This window comes from Cornus florida, unplaced genomic scaffold (genome assembly GCF_030987335.1).
Source record: "Cornus florida cultivar Cherokee Brave unplaced genomic scaffold, ASM3098733v1 CherokeeBrave_3.0.0_Hap2_Chr08, whole genome shotgun sequence".
NCBI classification, from domain to species: Eukaryota; Viridiplantae; Streptophyta; class Magnoliopsida; order Cornales; family Cornaceae; genus Cornus; species Cornus florida.
Window position 1 is genome coordinate 4,003,415 of NW_026775578.1, and position 17,089 is coordinate 4,020,503.

The 17,089-nt window shown below is 36.4% G+C and overlaps 2 protein-coding genes across 3 annotated transcripts; both read left to right on the forward strand.

The window, feature by feature from the left end:
• Positions 1 to 4,454: 4,454 nt before the first annotated feature.
• LOC132268976 (uncharacterized) lies at positions 4,455 to 13,006 on the forward strand. 2 transcript variants are annotated; one of them, XM_059769923.1, is made up of 11 exons: positions 4,455 to 4,879; positions 6,039 to 6,599; positions 7,003 to 7,156; positions 7,313 to 9,784; positions 9,990 to 10,139; positions 10,234 to 10,389; positions 10,607 to 10,708; positions 10,946 to 11,059; positions 11,185 to 11,469; positions 11,763 to 12,106; positions 12,359 to 13,006. In XM_059769923.1, exons 4-11 carry the CDS (start codon positions 9,238 to 9,240, stop codon positions 12,968 to 12,970), a joined length of 2,310 nt encoding a protein of 769 aa, XP_059625906.1. In that variant the 5' UTR covers positions 4,455 to 4,879; positions 6,039 to 6,599; positions 7,003 to 7,156; positions 7,313 to 9,237; the 3' UTR covers positions 12,971 to 13,006. The 2 variants fall into 2 exon arrangements, with proteins under 2 accessions (XP_059625906.1, XP_059625907.1); XM_059769924.1 differs by lacking the exons at positions 4,455 to 4,879; positions 6,039 to 6,599; positions 7,003 to 7,156 and having other exon boundaries at positions 9,507 to 9,784; positions 10,004 to 10,139.
• A 2,582-nt stretch (positions 13,007 to 15,588) lies between these two features.
• LOC132268581 (uncharacterized) lies at positions 15,589 to 16,119 on the forward strand. Its single transcript, XM_059769412.1, has one exon. The coding sequence runs from the start codon at positions 15,589 to 15,591 to the stop codon at positions 16,117 to 16,119; it is 531 nt and encodes a 176-aa protein (XP_059625395.1).
• Positions 16,120 to 17,089: the final 970 nt, after the last annotated feature.

Below are 17,089 nucleotides of genomic sequence, written 5' to 3' on the forward strand. Positions count from 1 at the left end.
TCAAGCTCATATCGAGGTACCATAACAATATATTTAAAGTCCATCCCGAATCCTAGTAGTGCCGCTTAACTAGTCGTTGCCATGACACTACAATTAATAGGACTTAACCTTTAGTTAATCCAATTCTTAATCCAGAGTAGGTAGGTTTTGGTATTTTGAAACCAAACCATCCCTAGCATACCACCGTCCCATACCGGTGTATACTATCCAATCATCCAGCAGTTGATAACATCAACAATTAAAGTAAACATAAGCTAAATCCATATTTCCATTACTGATATTAACATGCATAGTGTAAGCATCAATAAAAAGAATCAGATATAACATAAACAGATTCAGTTTTATATCCAACACTGATACTAACAGACATAATGTAAGTATCAAGAATTATAGTTACTGTATAAACACAAACTTACTCAGTTTAGGTTGTTTCATTCAATTAGATATAATGATAAAATTATTTTAAATTATCATTCAATACTCAGCAGTTGATATTACAGACATTTAAGATAACTATTAACAAAGTCCATTCCTCCAACAGTTGATACTAATACTACTAATGTAAGCATCAAGATAGAACCACAGTAGGTACATATACCTACTTAGTTTAGGTTGTTTTACAAAATCCCATTAATGTTAATTTAAGAATTATTATTCTTCAACATTACCATATTCTAAACAAGTGTAATTCAGATACATACTCATGATATAGAATTATACATGTTCCAATTATATCATTCGTCTCAAAAGATTTCAGAATTAAACACAGTGTACTCACATAATTTAACACTATGGAACTACTTGTTTTAAACCCTACTATCCAGACTTTTCTACCCAAGTAACCTTAGTTAACACAACCTCTGAAGCTTTAATTTATCTCTATGCATTACTTAGACCTTCCATATTCCATTCTGCAGTCAATTGAAAATTCCAAAATCAACCATTGCATGCAAAACTGACTGGAAACGAAGAAAACCACAAAAACTGAGCAAGGAGACGTCTCCAAAAATTGGAGCCGCCTCCACACTAAGGGGAGCCGGCTCCCTCCCTCTCTGCTTCGTCGTTCCTTCCTCCGATGAACTCTGCAGCCTCTACACCTCACTGTTATGGCTTCCAAATCCTGTAACCTAACCCTAGTGTGTTCCCAGTCCATGTTTAAGTCCTTATACCATTATTAATCATGAACTTAAATCAAGAATTATGCACACAACTATCAAGTTTTAACAGTTTAACAACTATGCAACACGTACTGGTGTGTATCAAACTTTAGCACGAACAGAGAAACTTTTTAAGTTACAATTAATTCTGGAACAGTTTAGGAATGCAAAGAACACGAAACCTAAGGGAGAGAGTAAGGATAGAACTTGCCTTTGAGATCTTTGTTCAAAATCTCTACGCCGTCTTCTAAGACCTCCGGCGAACACAATTGTTGTAAACCTCATCTGTTTCTCTCTCTGCTACTTCCACAGACGTGTGCTAGTTTTTCCTTTCTTTGTGTTTTTTTTTTTAATCGTTTGTATGTAAAACCCTAGGTAGCCTTATTATGTCTATTTATAAGGTTACACAAAACCTAAAGCTCACTGAAGCCCTAATGTGAAACCTATTCGGCCAATAACACCATCTAAATGAATAAGCATGTCTGTTACTTACCACCAATCCTACAGTAACGTAAATTTAGAAAAACAAGTAACTTTAATTTATTTTAATTACCAATTAACCAAAAAACTAAATAAAACAATTAACAAAGAATTAAAGAATACAATTAAGCAAATAAAATTAAACTAAGTAAAACAATTAAATAATTAAAGTCAATAAATAGATCAACCAAACAACTAATTACAATTAAACACACCAAATAAGTAAACAAAGGCAAGAAATCAATTAAACAACCAGAAAAACCAATTAAACAAATAAAAATCCAATAAAATAATAAACAAAACTACCGAGACTATCCTTTTAAAAATTAGGGGTATTATACCATGAGACCTTATAGGATAAAATAGATAAGAAGGATTTGCTTCCCCCATAACTGAAAAGGCCTATAGGTAGACCTAGAGTGGCAAGGAAAAGGGAAGCTGATGAACCACAGGCTAGTAAGAGGTCAACTATTATTCATTGTAGCATATGCAAGGATACTGGGCACAATAAAAGGGGTTGTCATAGGGCTCCAATTCAAAGCAAAGGAAAACAAGGATCAAGGAAAGGAACACATGGGTCAAGATCAACTTCAGCAGCAAATAAAGGAAGGAGAGGTCAAGGAGTAAGGACAAGGAGTAAAGCTGTTGCAGCACAAGTAAACCTTGGTTATTTTAAATTTCCCTCTAAATGTGTTGGTTTTTATTTTTATTTTTTAATTGTACATTTGGAATTGCAGGTCAGTGGTTATTCATAACCCACTCAATCTAATGTAGTTGCAGGAACAACAACACAAGCCAATCAGTTCAATGTAAGCATTACTCTTGGTTATTTTAAATTTTCCTCTAAATGTGTTGGTATTTTTTTTTTTTTTTTTTAATTGTACATTTGGAATTTTTTTTATTTTTTAATTGCACATTTGGAATTGCAGGTCAGTGGTTCTTCACAACCCACTCAATCTAATGTAGTTGAAGGAACAACAACACAAGTCAGTCAGTCCAATGTAAGCATTACTATTGGTTATTTTAAATTTTCCTCTAAATGTGTTAGTATTTTATTTTTTATTTTTTTAATTGTACATTTGGAATTGCAGGTCAATGGTTATGCACAACCCACTCAATCTAGTGTAGTTGCAGGAACAACAACACAGGCCACTCAGTCCAATGTAAGCATTACTCTTTTCATATTCTTTTGTTTGCAAGTTATTTCTAATCTCCTTGCTGGGACCGTTGGACCTAAACAACATATATAATCACACAGCTTGCTGGTGATATCCAATTTTTATATGTTATATGATATCTATAATTTAATACATAAAATGGATCTGTGGCTATCCGACCTACCAAACAAAAACACAGGTCTAACAGACATGCTTTGCTTGCATATATTTATTAGTGCCTAGTTTGTTGACCCAATAAATTTATGTATCAGACATTTAAATCCAAAGAACCTCATATTAATCAATTGGAAATCAGGACACTAATGTGATTATATATGCAAATATTCTTTTTTGCAGGTGAGAAATTATGCAGTGTCAAGTATAGCAGCAGCTACACCCAATCTAGTGGACCATCAGCAATTGACTGGCAATTTGGGATTTAGGTAACATGCTTTTCTGTTTTTTGGGACACTTGCTAGGACAAGTATTTTTATAATGCCACTTATGACATAAATAACACAGTTGAGTTATTTGGTTTTCTGTTTTTGGGACACTTGCTGGGACAAGTATTTTTGTAATGGCACATATGACATGGACAACACAGTTGGGTTATTTGGTTTTTAGTTTTTGGCACAAGTAGTTTTGTAATGCCACATATGACATGGATAACACAGTTGGGTTATTTAGTTTTCTTTTTTTGGGACACTTGCTGGGGCAAGTATTTATGTAATGCTACATATGACATAGACATAACAGTTGGGTTATTTTTTGTTAGTTGGTTGACACTTGATTGTTGGATGGTTGGTTGACACTTGAATGTTGGTTATGTAATGACAGATTATGTAAATTTTGGTGTCTTGGTTATGTAATGACTTGGTACAAGTTTATTATGGATTGTGGGTTGTGTATGACTCTACTTTTATGAAGTTAAATGTTGGTTATGTAATATGACTATAATGACAAGTTATGTAATTTTTGGTGCAATGTATTATTCTCTAATTTATTAATCTGTTTCAGGATGTCTATATATATATATATATATAGTCTATACTCTTCATCTGTTTCAGGGGTCAATGTTGGTACGCCTCAATTTTATTCTCCAATTTATTAACTTGTTTCTCAATTTGTTAATCTGTTTTATGGAGATATAGATATATATATATATATATATATATATATATATATATATATATATATCATCTTTCCTAGAAGGGTAGTTTAGTCTAATTTTTTAACTTGTAAAGTTAAAAAGGTCAAATAAAATGTCAAAGGCCAATTTGGTCAATTTTTCATGCTAGTTGGTTTCAAGGGGTGTCTTTGTCTATTTTTCAATTTTTAAGGGGTGTCATTATCCAAAAAACAGGTAACTTTCACTTGAGTGTCCTTATGTCAAACCTCAGGAGGTGTTAGTGTATTTTACCCTAAAATATATATACACAGTGGTCAAAGGTATATACACACACAATCGGGTTCGGCTTAGGGTTTGAGATTGATTTCGGTTAGGGTTTAATCTAAGGGCATTTAAATCAATTAAAATGCTAAATTTATTTAAAAAGGTAATAAGGTCAATTCACCATCTTTAGGTCTCTTTGTCTATTTTTTAAACTTGAAAGGTGTCATTGTCTAAAAATAGACGAACTTTGGTCTACATGGCCTTACGGGAGGTGTCTGTGTAACAAAAAAAAAAAAAAAAAGAAAAAAAAAAAAAGAAGGTAAAGTTAAATACTATAAGGTTAGGCTTTAGGTAAAGTAAAAATACGAAGAGGAAGATCTGAAGCAGCAGTTTGCCGGCGTTACCATTGTCGGCGGTCATCTCAGAGTTGTACAAAATCAAACTGTTGGAATCTCCAAATAAAACTCAAATTCGTCGATTTCGTTTGAAGAAGTGCATAAAATCGTAGCATATAGCTTTCAACGACGAAGCGGCGGCACCGGATTGATCGGCTCGGCTGCAACGCTGTAGTTGATGCCTCGACGTGCTTGATCCTAGAAGGTGAGAGCTTTTGGATTTTTGAGAGTATGGAGGGAAGGAGAGTGGTCGTCTCAATTCTGCAATTCACTTGCACCGATGATGTCCCCTCTAACGTGGGTAAAACCGAAAGCTCCTCTTCCTTTTACTTCTTTTTTTCCATTTTTATGTCTGTTTATTTATTAGTAATTCATACCTATTATCATTCAACCAGAAAAAGAAAAGAAAGAAAAAGCACAAGTAAGAGTGTAAGACACCAATTTCTTTACGGGTCATTTTCAATTATATTTGGAGGGATGCTAACCAAAGAATAACTTTTCTATTCCTCCTCCATCTAATTTAATCTACTTTATATGGTTTTAGTCGTGAAGACAATTTTTTTTTAAAATTTTTTTTAAAGACTTTGGTAAAGAAAAAGTAAAAGAGAAAAATTATAAAGCTAAAGAAATTAAGCCCATTTTTTTCTTTTAGACTTTGGTAAAGAATAAGCAGAAGAGAAAAATTACAACGTTAAACAAATTAAAGCTTTTTTTTTTTCGGTTCTGACAAAACAAAAGAAATTAAAGCACTGAGCAAGGGCCTTGTTGGAGCATCCGGCAAATGTATGACGCAGTTTCTTACAGTCTACACCGGGCTCTGATGATCAATATACATGCATTCATATATATATATATATATATATATATATATATATATATATATATATATATTTGTGTTTGTGCATTATAACAAAGAAAAAATTATGTACTTCCTATCTAGTCCTGACATTTGATCATGACATGGGTTAGACATTTGATCATGACATGGGTCAATAGGAGAATTGCGTGATTAGATCAAATCACAAGTAATATAAGGCATTTTTTTTTTTTTTTTTTTTATAATAAGTAAAAGAGAATTCTACTTTGTAAAAGAAAAAGGTGAAACTATTACTATCATTCACTTTATAAGATTTCTAGATTATCTTGAATTTAGGTGTGACAGGTCGCATCTTAAACATCAATCTAGGTTTCACAGCTAAACAATTCCATTTTCATGGGACATTTTGTGAAAACTTTTGTCAAAGTACACACTGTTTTTTGTCCATAAAGTTTGATTTGGTGGAATTCTTTACCATATATGTTAGACTTTTGCCCTTTGTCAATTCCCATTTCCTTAGAATAATGTAGTAAATTTAATATTCCTGTACAACATCTCCAAGTACAATATACTATATAATATATAAAACCCCTATCTTACTTAGCTATTTAGTAAAATTATCTATATAAATATATTCAGTATCCATGGAAGAAGAGTGATGGAGTTGGCAGAAGAAGAATTGGGTTCTGGAGCGAGGATGGTAATACCATCTGTGGAAGTGGAGAGGATACAGAAAAACTTGTTCAAAAGATTGATGAAAGGTGATTGGATAGAAGTGGTGAATTTGTTCAAGAAACACCCAGAGGTTCACAAGGCCAAGATCACTGCATCAGGGGACACTGCATTGCACATAGCCGTCTCGAATAGGCAAGAAGTTATTGTTGAACAGCTGCTAGTGGAACTGAGTTCCAACGAGGCTCTCAAAGTGAAAAATGAGAGAGGGAATATCCCTCTCTCGTTATGCAGCGTCATTGGGGCTTGTACGGACCTGCCATTTCATTGCAAGTAACGACTCTGCACTAATCGGTGCTGACAACAATGACACTGAGATTCCTTTCTTCTTGGCCGCTCTCCATGGCAAGAAAGGCGCTTTTCTTTGTCTCCATTCTATCTGTGTTATCGATCAAGGCTATTTATATTGTAGAAGGAATATTGATGGTGAAACCGTTCTTCACTCTGCAATAAGTGGAGACTATTTTGGTGAGCTATATTACTAGCTTTCATTTAAATTAATTAATTCTCATTTACACATGCAGTACTTAATGGAGTAATGCTATTATTATTATTTATTTATTTTACCATGGAAAGAAACACTCTTGTACACACACACTCACTTGTTCATGTGGGGACTTGAATCATCACCTTCTATTTTAAAAGGTAAAGAAGGACTACTAGGCTACAGTCACTTGGATTGCAACATGTATTAAAATGGTTCATTTGATTTTCTTAGGAAAGCTTGTTGCTCTTGTTATGAGAGAGCTGTTTTGATAGCATTAACCTACTTAATATTAATCAGTGGAGACTATATAGACTATATGTATATATACATGTGTTTTGATTGACAATTAATTAATATTTGAATTTATCAATAAACTATGTACAGATTTGGCATTTGAAATAATTCAGAAATACGAAAAGCTTGTGAACTATGTGAATGAACGAGGATTTTCCCCTCCTTCTTCTTGCAAGCAAGCCTAGGTCCTTCAGGAGTACTGGGAGGAGTAATCTTGGAAGTTTGAACTGGATCATTTATGATTGTAAGTCTTAATTAATTAGTTGTCTCATCACTTTTCCATATATTTAATCAGCTCTATCATATATATTATATATATATTTGGATGCAGCATATACAGAAAACAGCCTTTAATTTATTAACATTATATATTTATTTCCACTGTTATTTGCAAATTAAGGTACATTTATTGATGAGCTCATGGTGGAAACTATCTATGACCAACTTGATCTATTGAAGTCGTCTGAAGACGGAAAGAATCCAACCTATCCAGAAAACTACGATACGTGCATCAAATTCTTTCGACTGCTGTTGAATATATATCATGTACTCGGTTTGTATTAGCGAACCTTTTTATTATTATTATTTATATTTCCCTTTTGCAGTCACATATTCTTGACATAATATTGCTATATGTGTGCCAGGTAATTATAGGTCCTGAAAATTGACACTTCTCCATTTGTATATTTTCAGTGTTAATTGGTAGTGCAGGGGTTATCTTTAGGTTCAAGCATTGTGTTTACTTACCAAAAATAAGGCATAGAAAAAAGAAAAAAAATTCTGATAATTTTTTCTTATGTGAGTGCTGAAACTGAGCAGTTTTATTTATTTATTTATTTTTTTCAGTTCTTGCTGGAAAAGGTAAACAAAAGAAAGATGAGGAAACAGATGCCAACGGAGAAAAAAATTTGGATTTACAAGATGAGCTTTTTAAAATTAGAACGGAACATAGACATTTCTTTTTCTTTTTTGGAATGATTAATAGAAATAGAATAATAACTTTTGTTTCCTTCAATCTTCTTTAATTTACTTTATATCGTTTTATTCATGAAGACAAAATTTCTTTTAGAGGTAAAGAAAAAGTAAAAGAGAAAACTTACAAAGCTAAAGAAAGGCTTGAGCAGGGGCCTTGTTGCAGCATCCAGCCAAAAACATGATGCAGTCTCTCCACTGTCCAAAAAATTATGTAACACTTTGTCCCATCTAGTCCTTACAATTGATGACATGGGTGAACATGAGAACCAATGCTTGGATTAGATCAAATCACAAGTAAAGTATCTAATTGCCATCATCATGTCATAACAAGTGTGTGTAATTAAACTAAAAAAACAAATCTCAGTGTGATATAAGTTTTTTTTTTTTTTTTTTTTTTTTTTTTTTTTTTTTTCAAGAAGTAGAATTTTACTTTGTAAAATAGAATGATAGGTTAGCTTGAATTTAGGTGTAACAGGCTGAATCTTAAATGACAATCTAGTGTTTCACAGCTAGGCAATTCCATGTTCATTCAATTATCATTGTACATTTTGTGCAAGCTTTTGTTCATTTGCACATAGTGTAATTAATTGTCCATAAAGTTTGATTTGGTGGAATTCTTTACCATGTATTGCAAATTATATTAATTACAAGACTTTTGCCATTTCTCAATTCCCATTTTCTTGGAATATAAGTGGTAAATTAATATTCCTATACAGCATCTCTCCAAGTGCAATATATATATATATATATATTTAACCCCTATCCCTAGCTAGTTCTATATATTAACACTACTCAATTTACTTTATATTGTTTTATTCATGAAGACAATTTTTTTTCTTTTAGACTTTGGTAAAGAAAAAGTAAAAGAAAAAAATTACAAAGCTAAAGAAAGGCTTGAGCAAGGGCCTTGTTGCAGCATCCAGCAAAAGCATGATGCAGTCTCTCTACTGTGCAAAAAAATATGTACTTCACTTTGTCCCATCTAGTCCTGACAGTTGATGACATGGGTGAACATGAGAATTAGGTGACCAATGTTTGGATTAGATCAAATCACAAGTAAAGTATCTAATCCCTGTCATCACTTCACAACACTCTTGGTGGAGTACAGGACCTTCTCTGATCTTACTCTTCATGCTAAGCAATTTAATAGTATATTTTGTGCAAGCTTGTATTCATGTGTGTACTGTTAATTGTCAATAAAGGTTGATTTCGGGGATTCCTTTACCATATATTGCAAACTATATAATTAGATGATCACTTTTGCTCTGTCTCTATTCCCATCTCCTAGGAATATTTTGTTTGCTATAAATATATGTATGAGGCAGGGAGAGAAGGAAGAAGTTAAGAGTGATGGAATTACCAGGAGAAGGAATGGTTTCTGGGGCAAGGATACCACCATTACGATCTTGGGAAGATGAGGAGAAAATAAAGAAAAGCTTGTTCAATAGTGCCATGAAAGGTGATTGGGAAAAAGTGGTGAATTTGTACACGGAGCATCCAGATGTTCACAAGGTCAAGATCACTAGATCAGGGGACACTGCATTGCACATAGCCGTCTCCAATGGGGTAGAAGATGTTGTTGAACAGCTAGTGAAGCTCATGAGTTCCAATGAGGATCTGAAAGTGGAAAATGAGAGAGGGAATACCCCTCTCCATTTTGCAGCATCATTGGGAAACGTAAGGTTGTGCGAGTACATTGCAAGTAAAGACTCAGCACTAATCGGTGCTCGCAATCATGACAGTGAGACTCCTATCTTCTTGGCCGCTCTCCACGGTAGGAAAGATGCTTTTCTTCGTCTCCATTCTAAGATCAGGAGCACCGATGATGCCTACTTGTATTGTAGAAGGAATGATGGTGAAACTGTTCTTCACGTTGCAATCATTGGAGACTATTTTGGTGAGTTAAATTAGCCTTTGTATTTATTCATTCTCACATACACACCTTGTCAACTAGGGAAAAAAAAAACATACGCACCTTGTCCTCTTTTGAGTCCCCAGCCATATTATATATATATATATATATTTATATATACACTATTTGTATATGTTTTGATTGACAATTAATTTATATTTTAATTTATGAATGAGCTATATACGTACAGATTTGGCGTTTCAGATAATTCATAAATACGAAAAGCTTGTGAACTACGTGAATGAACAAGGATTAACCCCTCTCCATCTTATTGCAAGCAAGCCTACTGCCTTCAGAAGTGGGAGTCATCTTGTAAGGCTCAACTGGATCATTTATCATTGTAAGTCTTAATTAGTTGTCAGATTTGTCTTATCACTTTTCCATTTCATTAATTTATGACAATTATATATTTATTATATTATTTTCAAATTAAGGTATATTTGTTGATGAGCTCACAGTGGATACTACCCATGACCAACCTGATGATACATCGAAGCCTTCTGAAGACGGAAAGAATCCAACCCATCCAGAGAACTACGACACCTGCATCAACTTCTTTCGACTAGTGTCCAAGATAAATCGTGTACTCGGTGTGTATTGATGATTTTTTTTTTTTTTTTGGTTCTTTCTTTTTGGCGGTCACTTATTCTAGAAATGTTGCTCTATTGGTGCAGTGGTTATCTTTAGGTTCAAGCATAAAAATTTACTTATAAAAAAAAATAGCCATATAAATAAAATTGTTTCCAATAATTTTTTTCTTACATCTACGAAGTGCTGAAACTGAGCAATCTTCTTTTGTATTTTCAGTTAGTGATAGAAAAGGTTGGCATTGCTTTTTCTTTCAAAAAAAGAAAGAAGAGAATGACGAGGAAGCAGATGTTAAAGGACAAGATAATTTGAACCAACAAGGTGAGCTTTGTAAAATTAGAATCACATGAGATCATCCTCTTTAATAAAGTTTGGCTTTAAAGTTGCTGTAATTAAGGTGATTTTGGTGTTTCGACTTAGCTCTATTTAATGGCAATCATTTTAATTTCATGTTCCAAACTCTCTTTAATTTTTTATATATGTATTTTGTGGACGTACACATTGTAGAACTTTGGCATTAATTATTATATACTGAAGTTCAGTAAGTATATTATACAGGACTCCAATCAAGTAATCAAACTCATGAACATCAATTGTTTCCTATAAATTACGACACTTGCTTTGATAGCATCAAGTTCATATCAAAAGCAATGCTGATCATTCTCGGATTCGGTACGTGTAGTATCATGTTGTCATCGATGTACAATTAATTTTCATTTGGGCTAATTATGCATATAGTACATAAATTTAATTAATTGTTCAAATTACGTTATTTGTTGTGGTACCAATTAAGCTAGGTTTTAGAGAAATAAGGAAGATAGAGGAGAAAAAAGAGAAGCACACATGGTCCGTCCAAATCATGAATGAACTTCTTAGACGTGCCTCTACATATGAGTATGATGACAATGGACAGACACCCCAATACGAAGAAGGTGATGCAACGATGTTTTCTTTTGGCGGAGGCAATATTGACACAACCAGGCTACCGGATCAGCCCACAACGCCGCAGGTGGCAAATGACAAAAGTTCTTCAGAAGCTAGAGAAAGCCAAGAAGGGAAAAGTGATGAGAAGAATAGAGATGGTATATATTTACTTAATTGTTCTCCCTCTTTTGAGTATCAATTTAATTAAGCGGTGCAATAGAAGAAACATTTCCGTGTGAAAAATTGTACAGCATGCTTACATATATGATCCACTGGCACTTGCCAACTTAATTTACCACATATAATTTGCTGCAAAGGGTAAAATTATTTCAAAAATAATCTAAGTGAAAACTATATTCATTACCATATATATTAATTTAGTAGCATATATGCTGCTTCTGCCGCTGACATTGATTAATTTTGTGTTTTATATATATATATATATATATAGCTGCAGGGGAAAACGAGAATGTTAAGAAGAAGGAGACACCCATATTGGTTGCGGCAAAGAATGGCATAACGGAAATGGTGGAGAAAATACTTGAGCTCTTTCCTGTGGCCATCCACGATGTAAATACTGATAAGAAGAATATGGTTCTTCTGGCAGTGGAGAACAGACAACCACATATATACCAGCTCTTACTCGAGCTGAAAATTATGAAAGACAGCGTATTTCGGAAGGTGGACATTGAAGGCAATAGTGCATTACATCTTGCTGCAAAGCTAGGAGATCATCGCCCTTGGCGTATTCCTGGTGCTGCATTGCAAATGCAGTGGGAGATCAAGTGGTATGAGGTATGTAATTAATTATATATATATATGATCTCTGCTTTAATATTATTGGGTGTACTTTCACGTACAACTAATATGTGCATTAAAAAAATTAAAAAATCACCCAATTAAGTTCAGCTCGAATTAAAAAAGAAACACACAGATATTCTTTAATATCCATTCAAAAACAGGGTTAACGTTAAGCTTGAGATTGACTGCTCCAAGTTTATTTTTATTTGATCTACTTATAATAATAAATCAAACGCATGCATGCAGTTCGTCAAAGAGTCCATGCCAATGCATTTCTTTGTACGCCACAACCAGGCGTCAGAGACTGCGAGGGAAGTCTTCACAAAATCACATAGTAAGCTCCTCAAAGAAGGGGGCAAATGGCTCACCAGCACCTCTAAGTCGTGTTCCGTTGTAGCAGCACTCATTGCCACAGTGGCCTTTGCCACCTCAACCACTGTGCCAGGCGGTGTCATGAAAGGCAAAGGAACACCAACACTGGAACGCGAGACTCCATTTAGCATTTTCGCCATTTCCTCGCTAATCGCACTCTGCTTCTCTGTCACCTCCATGATCATGTTCCTTGCCATTCTCACGTCTCGGTATCAAGAAAGAGATTTCGGTGTAGGGTTGCCGAGGAAGCTGTTGGTGGGTTTGACATCACTCTTCATATCCATAACTGCAATGCTCATATCTTTCTGTGCTGGCCACTTCTTTGTCCTTAAAGACAAATTGAAATTTGCTGCATTTCCAGTATATTTAGTCACCTGCCTGCCAGTCATTTTTTTTGCTGCAGCCCAGTTTCCACTTTACTTTGATCTTATACGGGCTACCTCTAGAAAGGTACCACAACGTAGCTACAAGGCGGCTCCTCTTTAGTTTTGTTTTTCATTTCTTTAAGGGTTTTTTTTTTTTTCGATAAGTAATTGTTGAGGTTTCATTTCTTTCTAGTTGTTATGATTAATTATGTATCCCCCTCCCCCCCCCCTTTTTTTTTGGAACTTGGTTGATATTGATCTATGAATCTGTTTGAGAGCGTTTTCTCCTTTATTAATTTTTCATGATGTTTAACAGTGAAAACAAGTAGTCTCACTGAACTTCTTCTTTTTTGTTTATTTATTTATTTTTTGTATAGACGTAAGACAATTAGAAAGAGCTCCAACATGGTCTGGAGAATAAGGCCGTGGCCCAACATGAAAAAACATGGCAAAGACCCAACCCAACCCAAGAGTCCCACTGACTCAATGAACATTCTTTGTTGGCCTTTGGTGGGCTGTGTGGTTTTAGCCTTTTTGGTATTTGTCCTCTTACTAAGTAGGGCTAAAATCTGAAAACCTCCCTATTATTTACAAAAATTATCTACTAACCCCCTCAACTACATAAACTATCATATCACCCCTCCCTGTTAGTTGACCGTCTAAAATTAACGGATCTTATCACGTGACTATCACTTGCATACTATATTACATTATAATGACTAAAATACACTTATTCTATTTAGCTACAGGCTCCTCTCTTTCTCTCTCACACACACCCCAAACACATCTAAACATAAAGACCTCATTACAGCAGGAGCTCTAATCTTCTGTAATGCTTGCATCTATCAATAACCTATTAATCAGAATATCAGAACTCATATTTTACATCAAACAGAACACAACCCATATTGGATTTTCCTATTTACCACCACCGTCGTCCACTCACCGTCACCCCTTTCCATGCCGGCCGCAGGCCGAGATGAACGTTGGTGGCAATGAAGTCACTAAAGTTGACGACTTCGCCCCACAACCATCAACATAACGACGACAAATATATCAATTGATTGCGAAGCCATCGGTAGAGGTAGAGCCGTACCGGCACCGTTGTCGTGGTGGTGGTGCCATTGCTCATTGCCATTACCGCGTGGTTGCCGCTCGTTTTCTCCGGGACCACCACACCTCGCTTGCACCGTTTCACGCACTGGGAAGGAAGCCCTAATGGAGCCAATGAAGATGGGTAGGAAGAAGGCCTAATTCAGCGTTCGTCGGAACGTTATTCGGATAAACGTTCCACGGCGTAGGAAATATTCAACACCGTCTGAGGTTGAGGATACCAAAAACGGCTCGGGCCAGGTACAACCCACATGATGAACAATAGGCCTGATAATTGGCCTAGGTCTGAACCAGACTCTCAATAAGATAGGCCCGAAACTAAAGAAGCAGCGGGTGATCCACTAAATGTAATCAGGCCCGTAGCTCGAGAAGCCCAAGAGGAGGCCCAACACAGGGAGTTAGGTGGGAAACTTCTAAAAGGCGTGTAACAGTTTATAAATAGGTAGAAAATAGAGGGAAAAGGGGATCGAAAAATCTTTGAAGTGCATAGTTACTCTGTCAAAATTGAGAGAGGAATTTCTTGTATCTTCAATGACGTTGTCTGTGAGAACTAGAAAAAGATTGATTTGCGATAGGTCAAAAGTGATTTGATTATAGGTGATTCGTGAGGAAGAAGCTTGATCTCTAAAAAGTGAATCAGGATTGTGAGTGATTCGTTGTTCGTCTTGCCGAATTTCGATTCTGGTTGATTTTGAAGAGGTTCGCATTCGATCTATATAGTTCTGGTTTGTGCTTGTTCAATCGATCTATGCGATTGTGTTTTGTTTGCCAGAGCTAGATCTGACAAGTCCACGGTGGAAGAGATTCGGATCTGGTCTTGTAAGGTCAGAATTCGGTCAATTCAAGTCTAGATCTAGTGTGATTGCATTAGCGAAACTGAGATCTGTCTGGAAAATTGCGGTTGATGACTTTGTTCCGATCAGGAATGATGATCGGAGGTGAGAGCTCAAATCCATTGGATAATGGCTAGCAGTCCAAGCTTGATGAATTGATGAGTGTAATCGAAACACTAAGAAGAGAAAATGCAGAATTGCGAGCTGGAATGGAGCGTCGTGAGGCTCCTGCTCTTCTAAGGCCACCTCTAGTAGGAGAGGGAGTTGTGCTATCCAGTGCTGCTCATCACGATGATCCAGAGGGAAACAATCGAATGGATCTTCATCGCGAGGAGATTGTGCCAAACGATTTACCTCCAAATGTCCGTCAGGTGGAGGAGCGGGAAGGATCTATCCACTTGGATCCGCATCATGAACGGATCATGCGAGAAGAAGCCACCGCTTTTGATCCAACTGAAGGAAGGTTACGACATGATGAAGCAATAGAGTTTAGCCATCATGGAGCTCCATCGCCGTGGCATAGGGAAATCACAGATGACGGATTTCGTTTGATCTACCCTACCGGCCTTCAATGGCGACATATGATTACAGGAGTTCAGAAGGAAGATCTGCAGATCCGAGGATTCTACCACGGTTTTCAAGGGAGAATGAAGCACTTCGTTCCTCCGCAAGAACGGTTGCATCACCGTTCACTAACGAAATCCTGAACGCTCTGAATTTGAGGAAGTTCTCCATGTTGGTGTTCATTCTGTTCGATGGAATGACCGATCCGATCGATCACATTCAGTTGAAAATGGCTTTGAATACGAACAATGATCATTTGATGTGCAAATGCTTCCCTACAAGCTTGTCAGGGCCAGCCCTCAACTGGTTCAAGAATCTGACTCAAGGTTCAATCGCTAGCTTCCAAGACTTGTGTGGTAAGTTTATCAGCCAATACTATGGAAATAAACGCCAGGCTAAAGATGTGTCAAGCCTGTTTACAATGAAGCAGCACGAAGATGAACGACTCCAGGCTTTTTTCACCAGGTCTAACCTTGTCAAGAGTATGGTTATGGAGTGTTATCCATTAACAGTAGTTCAAGCGTTCAAGTTAGCAATGAACCGAGGGACACCATTCTACACAAGTCTGGTGGTGAATACGCTGAAGACCATGGATGAGCTGAATGAGAGAGCCGACGGTTTGGTGCGTCTGGAAGAAGAAGAAGCAGCTAATGCAAGAAAGACATCTATTATCTCCACAGAGGAGAAGTCCAAAGCCAAGATTCGGCAAAAGCAAGCTTCGCAACGTCAGACCTCCTGGAAGGCAGAGAAGAGGCCCTAAGAGGAGGAGTCGTTTACTCCACTCAAAGTCACTCTGGCAAGGTTATTCCAAGAAAACAAAGATAAGTTCCGTCCTCCCTTACCAATCAGACAACCTCTCGAGCAGAGAGATCAATCTAAACATTGTACTTTTCATAGTGATTTTGGTCACCAGACTAATGAATGCAGGAACTTACAGAGGCAAGTGGAGATGATGATTGCAAGGAGAGAATTTGCAGGATATGTTCAAGGGCCAGCGTAGGAGCAAAATAGACCAGCTGAGCAAGTTAAGAGAAATCAAAAGCCGAATCACCATAACGCTCAGCCCGTTTGGATTATAAATGCAATTCACAGCCAGAATATGAAGAATTGCTCTGAACGCGCCTTTGGCAAGCGCAGATGAAGAGGCGAATAGGCAGTGTCAATACTCTACACCATCAAAGCGCATCAACGCAGATAAGGTTTGATAAGACAGACCTGCTGTAAGTTCAAATTCCTCATGAAGACCCTTTGGTTATTAGTTTGACAGTGGCGGAGTGCTTAGTACGAAGGGTGCTAATTGATCTAGGGAGCAGTGCGAATGTCATGCCGAGGGTCACCTTCGATTGGCTAGAAATCAAGCCAGAGGCGCTTAAATGTACTGGGAATCCATTGTTAGGATTCGATGGAAAGCGAGTTGAACCGATCGGCACAGTAGAATTACTCGTTCGAGCTGCCGAGAGAGAACTTGTCGAAAGCTTTGTGGTAGTGGAGATCCATCCATCCTATAATCTGCTGATGGGGAGAGGGTGGATTTATAGAGTTCAAAGAGTTCTATCAACCCTGCACCAAGTGATGAGATGTCTGAGTCTGGATGGAAATAAAGTGATTGATATCCATGGGGACTAGGTTGCAGCAAAGGAATGTTACTCGGTGACTCTGAAAACTACAGGGAAAGAAAAAGCTCCCATCCGATCGAATAGCCCACAATAGCAATTACAGAAGCCTCCCCC

Excerpts from the sequence above, each read along its gene's own strand:
- LOC132268581 (XM_059769412.1), top strand. The coding sequence starts at position 15,589 with ATGGCTTTGAATACGAACAATGATCATTTGATGTGCAAATGCTTCCCT.
- LOC132268976 (XM_059769923.1), top strand. The coding sequence starts at position 9,238 with ATGGAATTACCAGGAGAAGGAATGGTTTCTGGGGCAAGGATACCACCA. Across the intron at positions 10,709-10,945 it reads AGATAATTTGAACCAACAAG|GACTCCAATCAAGTAATCAA; the intron begins GTGAGCTTTGTA and ends TATATTATACAG. Across the intron at positions 11,060-11,184 it reads GCTGATCATTCTCGGATTCG|GTTTTAGAGAAATAAGGAAG; the intron begins GTACGTGTAGTA and ends CAATTAAGCTAG.